Raw genomic sequence first — 10,062 nt, forward strand, 5'->3', positions numbered from 1 at the left:
TTTGGAGCTACATGTAATGGGTTGAAGTGTTGAGGTATTGACTGTATACATTTTCCTCCACTGAATTGCAGTTGGTCTGTCGTGGAGTACCATCCCAGAAGTCCTGATGATCAAGATCTACAAGAACCTGTCGCTCCTGGACCGTGCCCAGGCCTCGGGGGTCTGCAAGCACTGGTACGACGTCTACCAGCTGCCCGACCTCTGGCACAAGTTCGAGTTTGAGTTCACCCAGGAGTCCACGTCCTACACCAAGTCCACCCCGCCGAAGCTGGTCAAGCAGGTAGTCCAGCAGCACGCCAAGCACCTCAAGTTTGTGACCATCAAAGTGGACAGCCATCAGGTTAGCTTCCTGCCAGTACCCTTTCTGAAAGGCCTGTTCATGCACATACTAGAACATAATGCTGATAGAGATGGTTTTTAGCTCACCTGAGCCACAGGCTCAAGTAAACTGTTGCGATCAGTCTTCGTCTGGTGTCCGGTGTCCGGTGTCCGGTGTCCGGTGTCCGGTGTCCGGTGTCCGGTGTCCGCCAAACTTGTGACATTTTCATCTCCTCAAAAATGCCTTGACCAAATTTCACCAAACTTGGCAGGTAGCATCCCTAGGGGGATAGGATGTGAGTTTGTTCAAATGGGCACCATGCCCCACTTGGGGACCCTTGGGAGGGGGGCAACCCCCCTTAATTAAGGAACCTTTAAAAATCTTCTTCTGTAGAACCATAGGGCCCACCCCGCCCCCCCAAAAAAATAAATAAATAAATAAATAAAAATAAAAATAAATAAATAAATAAATAAAAAATAAAAGATAAAAATAAAGATAAAAATAAAATAAAAAATAAAAGATAATAATAGAATAGATAAATAAATAAATGAATAAAAATTAAGGAATATTTACAAATTATGTTGTTCTCTAGAACCAGTAGTGATAAAGCTATGTTATTATTATGAGTCAGGACATTGATGACTATAGTTTCAAGTTTGTTCATGGCAGATCCAGGGGTGCCCCCTTCTGTGAGCTTGGGGGAGGGATCTCAAAATGCTGTCCTAAATTGTACATCCTTATATTGTTCTGGAAAACAACATGATGGATTTTCACCACACTTGGCAGGTGGCATTCCTAGGAGGATAGGGTCTCAAATTTGTTCGAATGGGCACCATGCTCCTGTTGACGGCCCCAGAGGCCCAAGCCTCCCAAATTAAGGAATATATTAAAAAGTGTTCTTCTCTTGAATCAGAAGTGATAGAGCTTTGATCATATATTTTTTTCAAACTGCTTAGTCAAACTTTGTAAGTAAAGTGTACTTTGCAGGTAATTTTACCAGTGTGATGGAATATGCAAATAGATGCTATGCCCCCATCACTCAAAGCAAGAATGCGCGGAAAGGTAACTTGCGATAATCTGGTGAGCGCGAGACCCTCTTGATTGGTTTTTTTGTCTCCCCCCTTTTTTTTTTTGCTGTATGTGAACAGGATAAGTTTACTTGAGTTTGCCTCTCATCAATCCCACCCCCCCCAAAAAAAAAAAAAAAAAATTCTTATGTGTCAATAGGCCTGTAGTCTCTTCATTTACACAATAGTTCGTTTCTGAATATTGAGAGATGAAGGTGACCTGCTCTCTAATATTTATTTGTGCTTATTCTATGTCTTGGCATTCACACTGAGCTCTCTCCCTGGCTGGCCTCCTTAGAATGAGGGGAGCAGCTGAGACATGACTGGTAATGGGCTACCTTGAGGCACTCCCAGCCTACGCTAATAAGCCAGTTTGGAATTAGCTCATGTTTACATCGATAAAAATGACCTTTCTGTATTCTCTCTGTTGGTCAGGCACTTTGCTCAGTTTTTAAAGCGATGTAATGCACAAGCTTGCCTGAGGTAGCAATGTGTCAAATCCATCAATCATGTCCAAAACAAAGGATGGATGTGTGCAGACCAGGTGACCAGAATGGTCGTCAGCTAACACTTGGGAAGGTATCCATGTCATTATTTTGCACATGTACTTGTTTCATATTTTTCATATTTGAAGAGCATCAATTTTTCCTCTTTTGTCTATTCATACAGAGAATTACAGCTTGATGAGACCACATGCAAAGTTGCGGGGGGTGGGGAGGGATTATAACATACAAATTGTATGCTTAGTGTGCACCACATTCCACTTCTGGAGTGCTCCAAATGTTGATGACCGCAGATGATGATGATGATGATCCACAGCATTTGTATGACGCCATATATCTGTTATAGAAACATTCAAAGGCGCAGACTCCTCCGAGACAGTTAGCAATTGAATGTCAATTCTGTTCTTGATGGGAAGCCAATGCAGCTGAGCTAGGACAGGGGTGATGTGATCATACTTCCTCAGCCCAGTGAGCAAGCGTGCTGCTGCATTCTGTACTGCTTGAAGTCTGTTCAAGGTTGCAGATGGAAGGCCAGCGAGAAGACAGATACATTGTGCAGAGTTTAGTTAGGGCACTTTAGGAGCCTCAAAAGGGGCATGGCTTTAGAGCACTCCAGGGCCTAACTGTCAGTTCATACAGTTCAGAGTAGTTCAGGAGCGCTCCTGGGGTGTTTTAAAAGCCAGTTCGTAGTTTTACTTTGCGCATGGGTAGAAAAAAAGTGATGTGTAATGTTCAGAGGCATGATGATTTTTAGATTCACTGAGACATGCATTTGTGATGCAGTGATTCATGTTATCCTTACAAACAGTGCTTGCCAGCACATCCAAGTGACACTGTGACAGCAGGCCTGGTATTTTGGCAAGATTAAAAGAAAAAGTTTGTTAAAGCATGCAGTGTCAAACAATAAGAAATGGATATATCCCAATCAACTTGACAAACCATTCTGGTCACCCGATCTACGCAAGGTCATTCTTTGTTGGAACATGAATTTCATATATTGTTACTTCGGGTAAGCTTCTGTAATACAGTAAACATATAATGTCACTTTTAAAACGAGTGAAATGCATAACCAGCTGAGAAAAGGAAAGGTCATTTCTATCAATGTGCATGTGAGCTCACGATGAACTGGCTTATTTGAAAATGCCCTGTTTTGATGGTGTATTCCAAGGGAATCATTCCCACACCATTTCCTTCTCAGCTCAGGGACCAGTGTAAACAGAGGGGCCGTTTCATGGCTGCATGTAGGATCTTGCTGGTAATCTGTGCTTACTAAGCACTCCCCACTCACTCCCCCAGTCCCTCCCAGCAATCATTTTCTCTCAACCTCCCAGATAAAACAAACAAACAAACAAACATAGTGGGTGAATCGGTAATGATTATACAACACCTATTTAGATTGTAGCTATCCGATTGGTCGATTGCCCATCATGTGACATTTAGTGGAAAGTTCCATCGCACGCTCTGGCTGCCAGCCATGCAATTTTGTTTGAGCGAAAATGGATATCGCATGGCTGACGTCATCCATTTCCATTGACTCCCGTGTTAAACTCATGATTGACTCGAAGTTTTTGTTCCATCGCATGGCTCTGATGTCACAATGAACAAACATTTGCCACGCACACTCAACAATTCTCGCTATCGCCAATGACAAAAAGAGTACCCAGATGTGGCTTTTTCGTCAAGATTTAGTGCACTTCCGGGACTTGGGCACTTCCGGCGTGGGGCATATTTTGCACAGCGCTAGTGTGCGCGTATGTGTACCTACCTAGCGCCGCGCTGGCCATGACGGATAGGCGCCAGTACCTGAGCCAGCCAGGCCTGTGATACATACTGTAGCTATAGCCCCCGCATTGCCCTAGGCCTTATACAGATAGCATGCACGTATACAAGCTAGACATACCGGTATACTGCTTGATCATTGTGATCGACTTACACATCAGTCATCTCTGCATACATTGTGCAAAAATAATACTGGAAGATATTCACCCACCTTGATATCATCATGGAATGTCCATCTTTTTCATCTGTTCTCTGTCAAAGTGCAGCGAACACAATCGGGTACGAGCGGCAACCATGATCTCGAACTTATCCTGTCTCTGAAGCAGTATCTTCCAAGCAAGTTGCACGTACTGTGGAGTCACCCGGAAACTTCACCAATGTCACATCTCGCATGCCAGGAATATTTCTGTAGATTTGTTCATATTTATTGTCATGCCACCAACACATGGCAGCTTTCGCAGTAACGACCCATAGTCGTATTAACAACAATTTCTCTAGAATTGAGAAATTTCAAATCATATAGATGCTAAAATTCAAGTCAAGGAAACAGGTAAGTACATGCAAGAATACAGTCGGCCGGCTGTATAGCTGTGAGTTATATGTATGTAAAGAGCATTCGCGTATCACGCGCGTACGATTGGAAGTGACTTGGCTCCCGAACTATCCCATAATGCACCGTAAATGACGCTTAAATCAACATGCGGGTACCCTTTACGTCATTGGCGATAGCGAGAATTACAAACGCGCTTGTTAGTGTGTACTTTTGTCACTCATTTTTGTAAACAACTTCATTTCGCGTATGTACGTACACGGTGACTGCGACTGTGCGACTACTCATTCGTTTTTCACAGAAAATGGTTGCCATTTCTGTGCTAAATTCAAGAATCTGTGTGGACTAAACCTGTTGAAGTTCCATGGTTTTGTATAAAACAAATAGTGCATGGTCTTTACTCGTGCAATGGAACAAGATTTTGCACTTGCTTCACCTCGTTGAATAGAGCACCTCTATCTTTCACCTCGTGCGAAATCTTGTACCATCGCACTCTTGACTATTCACTATTTGTATACTATTGGATGGGAGGCCCGTGTATGCTGAATTGAGTATACTTTCCCTATTCTTTTTGATGGCTGGAGAATACCTTGTATATAGTTGTATTTTACAGCTATTTACTATCTTCCTCTATAGATTTGAATGATCCAAAAAGTCTCTTAAACTAAGTTGCACAATCAAGACACATTCACCCCTTGACCAAAATTTTTTTGAGAAAAATGCTCAAAATAATTTCTCTCAGTATCATCTTTCATAATGAATCGAAGAGAATTATGCTATCAAAATCATAAGTGTGTGCCACATTGCACAATTTCTAATTCCAATATAAAAAAAGCTCAATACGAGGAGGTGGGGACATCCACTCCTTACCTCTAACCCCTCCCCCTCCCCTCCCCCACCACCCCGTCGGTACCATCTCTCTGCATTGCAGTTTCTCACTTTCAGCCAGTTGAGAAACTTCACCTCTCTGCGTTCCTAATCTTAACTCATTATGTGCCACCTTCGTACGCCTGACTCAGTCAATGGCCTGCCGAGTTCGCATAATATTTTGCTCAAACGCACAAACCTGCCCAAACTAATCGATAATTACCAAAATGCCACATTGCAATGAAAGCATTTCTCATCATTCCATTCTCGTCACATGTACAAGTTTGCATATGTGGTGATGGTGTCTTGTGTCGTGTGGACGTGCATGATAGTTCAAAACCACAGGCTCATCATCGAAGTTTAAAACTTCAAGAATTACAGACATCATGTGAACCTAACTTGAATTTTAGCCTGTTCCATTTTACGAGTGAGTACTTCTTATGCTCCATGAAATCATCAGCACTTCACCACCTTTGAATCCCTTCATGGGGAGGGAGTGAGTGTTGCCTCATGGAAATTGTCCAATGCGAGACTTTGCTCAATGTTCTTCCAAACTTTACCCAGCTGCGGCCATGTGACAGGACATCAGCTTATTTCTACTTATGGATGTTTACTGTCCAATTGTGAGGTGCAAGGTTTTGTATAGATTCCGAGCCCCTTTCGTAAATACATGCTTTGAATGCCCAAGATGCACTTTCCCTTTGTGCCTCCTAAGATGCTCAATTTGAAGGACAGGACAGACGTGTGTGAAATATAAAACAGGAAATGTGTGGGTAGTAGGGTCTTTAAAGGTTCTAAGTTATGTAAAGCCTCCATATTTTTGTGACATAACACCTTTTTTTTCTTGTTTGTGTCAGTGTTATCCTATGTTTTACCCGTAGTCTTACTTAATATCCTTCAAGTTCTACACTGAGAATGATATGATTGATGAGTATGCGATCTGAATTAATCATTCTTTTATTTTATTCTTTTTCTGCAAAGGGGGGGGGGGGGGGGTAAAGGTTACCAAAAAATTTCTTGTTGCCCCAAGACAGAGTGTTATCATCCATGTGATATTTATATTTCATAAACATGAAAATTGTTTGATATTTTTCTAGGAATTATTGGTTGTTTGACTGGATAATCATGTCATTCACCCAACCTCTCCTATCCCATTCTACCCACTGCCATTGAAGTGACATGCTTTAACTCTCATTCTTAGTTTTAAATAGGAACTTGAAAGCATCATATTTTTAGAAAGCATATTGATTATAAAGAAAATTAAGTATTACAGAGCTTGACGCTAACTTTTCTGTCTGGTGGCCCGTTTGGTCCCCTAAAAATTTTAAATTTTAAATTTGGATGACCTTAATAGTGGCTGAAATAAAACTAAAAGGAACGATTTGGGTGGCCTGAATAGTGGCCCAAAATAAAACCAAAAGGAACAGTCTATTTTGAATCTTTGTTGCCTGATTGGGCTACTAAAAGATGAATTTTGTTGCTCGACACCAATTTTTAGTGGCCTTGGGCTACTGCAAATGTTGAGCCCTGTATATTATACATACAGTGTACATATTTTGTAAAAAGAGAATCTACATGTTTTCATCTTTTTAGCATAAAGAAATAGTGCTTGACTTCCCTCATTTGGAAGGCATGGGGAATAATATTGTCCTCCACATATATCAGTACTAAAGGGAAGGATTGTGTACTTATCATGAATGACTAAAGTTTGTAAAATTCTCTTTGCATTTTTTTCATACCATTTTCTTACTGTGACATCACAAACAGTAAGTATTCTTTTTGTCCAGCAATGGCGGAACTGAAACTTTAAAAAATTCATAACCTTTGAACAGATGTCCAATTTTTCTGATACCTTTTAGCCCTGTTTGGTAAACTAGCTGAATCTTCTCTCTCTACACTGCAGGAGTCGGCCGAGGCAGCCTGCGACATCCTCTCCCAGCTCGTCAACTGTTCGCTCAAGACCCTGGAGCTCATGCTGACAGCCAGGCCGAGTTTCCACCTGGTCAACCCAGTCAAGCTCCTCACGCCGCTGACCGTGGTCCTGGTCAACTCGCCCAGCCTCTCCTCACTGGCCTTAGACGAGACCCCAATCGACGATCCCTGGTTGGAGGAGGTAGCAGTGTCCAACAAGGACTCCCTCATGCTTCTGAAAATAGACAGCTGTTCCCAAGTGTCCTCACAGGGTGAGCTTTTGATGATTTCTTGCACCAGATGTTGCCATTAGCAACTCTTGTAAACGTGAATATTTTCGCACGACTAATTTTTCATGCTCGGCTGGGTAAGAAGAGTTTCGTGTGTTTTTAATTCCGCGGAATCCAGATCATCACCTACTGGACTACATGGCAAGCAAAAATATTTGCGTGCTTTTATTTTCGTGCTAATTTAGGGTTGTGCGAAATGCGCGAAAATTTCAACACCGCGAAAATGTCCACTTTTACAGTAGTCACTGGCTGGGTACTTATCAGATGTGAATCTTACCCCTTTCACAAATAAGGCTTTCCCAAATTATCTGCAAAAGAATAATGCAGACAATTCAGTATTTAAGTTTCTTTAACAAACTCTAAACATAATTCACACAGTGCTTTTATGGGAATTATGGGAAAGATCCACAGTGGAAGATTGTAGAAAATCCTACAGTGTATCTATAGAAAGTTGTGTGATGTAGACATTACGGCAAATTTTGCACTTTTATATATGTGCCTCAAAAGTTCTAACATGAGAATACTTAGGATAAATCAAGTCTCATACATGATTTTAAATGAGAGAAGTTCACTGAAATTGGCCTAGTGCAAAACTTTTATAATCCCTTTGCACTTTTCAGCAAAGCTTTGATGCATAGAAAAGTTTGAAAAGTTCATTATGGGTATTGTAGTATGGCTTGGACTCTCAAGAGAGAGGTACGCATGTATTGTACAAATAATGCACAAGTGAGAATGTGTTTGTGGAGATGCATTGCACTCAAGGATATTTACAATGCTTTTTGCTGCACACTTTTTGTATGCCCTTGCATGTTAGTAGGGAAATGAGAGCGCACACGTGACTAATTTTAGTGCTTGTGATAGGATACATTCTTGAATACGTTTGACAAGAGTCAATTTGTCATTGTGTCCCCAAGGTATGCTCCATGTCGCCGACACGTGCAGACAGCTTCATGAGCTGAACATCAACTATATGCACCTGAGCGACAACCTCCTCCTAGCCCTCTCCCGGGAGGAGCACGTCAAGCTGAAGCAGCTCTGCGTCAACGTGGTCTGTGAGGACAGCGAGACGTCCATGGAGCACCATGTCATTAAGAAGGAGAGCTGGGACGCCCTCACTAAGCACTCGCCGGGCACCATCCTGGCCATGTGCTTCTTCGTCCTGCACGACAAGGACTACAAGCCGTTCTTCAACTATGAGACGCCCGTCACCCATGCCTTCTTCGGCCGCTCTGTCTCCAGGGACATTCTCATTCGCATGGGCACCAACTGCCCCAAGCTGGAAGAGCTGGTGGTGTGCGCCAACGGCAACCAGCCCCTGGATGAACCCATCGTCAGCATCGCGCAGCACTGCAACAGCCTGCACTCCCTCGGCCTTGGCGAGTGCGAGGTCTCCTGCTCCTGCGTCGTGGAGGTGGCCCGACTCTGCGGCAAGCGCCTGACGGAGTTTTTCATCCGGGAGGAGGTGCTCTTTGAGGACGACCAGTACGATATCGACTCCATGATGTGCAAGGTGTCCCAGTATCTGGGCAGGACTTGGAGCGCAGAGTGTATGCCTTTCTGGAATGAGTAGAGGATGAGTTGAGGATGACAAGTCTGATATGGACTCCATGATGGTCATTGTGTCCCGGTATCTGGGCACGACTTGGAGCGTGGAGAGTGTACTAGTATGCCTTTCTGGAATGAGTATGCCTGTTGGAGGTCGTCATTGAGTGACGTTCTGTGCTCTGCTGAACAGCATTTTCGGTTTGATAGCTGTCCCCTGTCCTTGAACTAAACCCACAGTGGTGTAACACTCACGACAGGGTTGGAGGATGTGTCTGTGGTTAAACCAGGAAGGAATGCCCAGAGCATGATGGCAGCATCTCGTCTTGGTTGTCTTTGTGTTCACTGTCATGTCAAGCTTGTAACTCTTGTCTTAAAGAATTGGAAAATGTATTGTGTATGTGTGTGAGTCTCTGTTTATGCTTTCAGAAAATATGTTAACTTTGTGCTTTGCGAAAGCAAATTGTGTAAAGGAGGTTAGGAGAGGATTATGGAACCTCAGTTTGAATACGGCTGGAGAGATAACGCATCAAAATACAGCGTGCCCTTAAGTTTGTGATTACAGCACTGCGGAGATGTTTGGTTAGCTTTCTTATTTAGGGCTACAGGTGTATATTGTATATGCCACACATACAATTTAACACCTGATTGTTCTTGAAGAGACAAATCATGCTATGTCTGTGTTGATGTTGATAAGGTATTTCATCTTGTGTGCTTTCTGTTTAATGTTTTTGATGTTTCTTCGTCTCACAAGCTATTTAGAAGCCAGTAAAAGTTCAGGAAGAATTTGTCTTCTGAAAGAAGTGGATCTCAATCAGAGCATTTAAAGGCAGGGTAATTAAAGGAAAAGAGTTTTGGATACTCTAGTATTTGAGCAAAATTACAGATGTATAGAATGCTATGACCAAGTTCACCGAGATTATATTTTGTGGGTCGTTTCTCCCTGATGTTCTTTGATGCTACTTGCAGAATTTCCTTGTGCATTTGGTTCACCCCCCCCCCCCAACGTTTGTTATTTCCCCCATCATTATGGTTATGTATAGTAATGTTATCATTCCACTTATATTGTCGTACATCCGTCAAAATTTCTCTTTGCAAATTCAAGGAATATTGTATCCTGGATTGTGCATAACATGGAATGGATTCTACGAAGACAAATTTTATAGTATGATGTTCAATCAAATACATTACATCCCACTAATTTATGTGTGTAGATTATGTACAGTAGTTATGC

General features: G+C 42.4%; 1 protein-coding gene across 1 annotated transcript in view; it reads left to right on the top strand.

Moving 5' to 3' along the window:
- LOC139725031 (F-box/LRR-repeat protein 21-like) overlaps positions 1-9,810 on the top strand; it is a 54,651-nt gene extending 44,841 nt beyond the window's left edge. The window contains exons 3-5 of the mRNA XM_071636120.1: positions 72-340; positions 6,989-7,268; positions 8,201-9,810. Coding sequence (XP_071492221.1) covers positions 72-340; positions 6,989-7,268; positions 8,201-8,856 — 1,205 coding nt within the window. The 3' untranslated portion in view covers positions 8,857-9,810. The remainder of the gene's footprint in view (positions 1-71; positions 341-6,988; positions 7,269-8,200) is intronic.
- Positions 9,811-10,062: the final 252 nt, after the last annotated feature.

The sequence above is a fragment of the Diadema antillarum genome, unplaced genomic scaffold, assembly GCF_040938485.1.
Source record: "Diadema antillarum isolate AM-2024a unplaced genomic scaffold, OU_Dant_1.0 seq00000009_RagTag, whole genome shotgun sequence".
In the NCBI taxonomy this organism is placed as follows: domain Eukaryota; kingdom Metazoa; phylum Echinodermata; class Echinoidea; order Diadematoida; family Diadematidae; genus Diadema; species Diadema antillarum.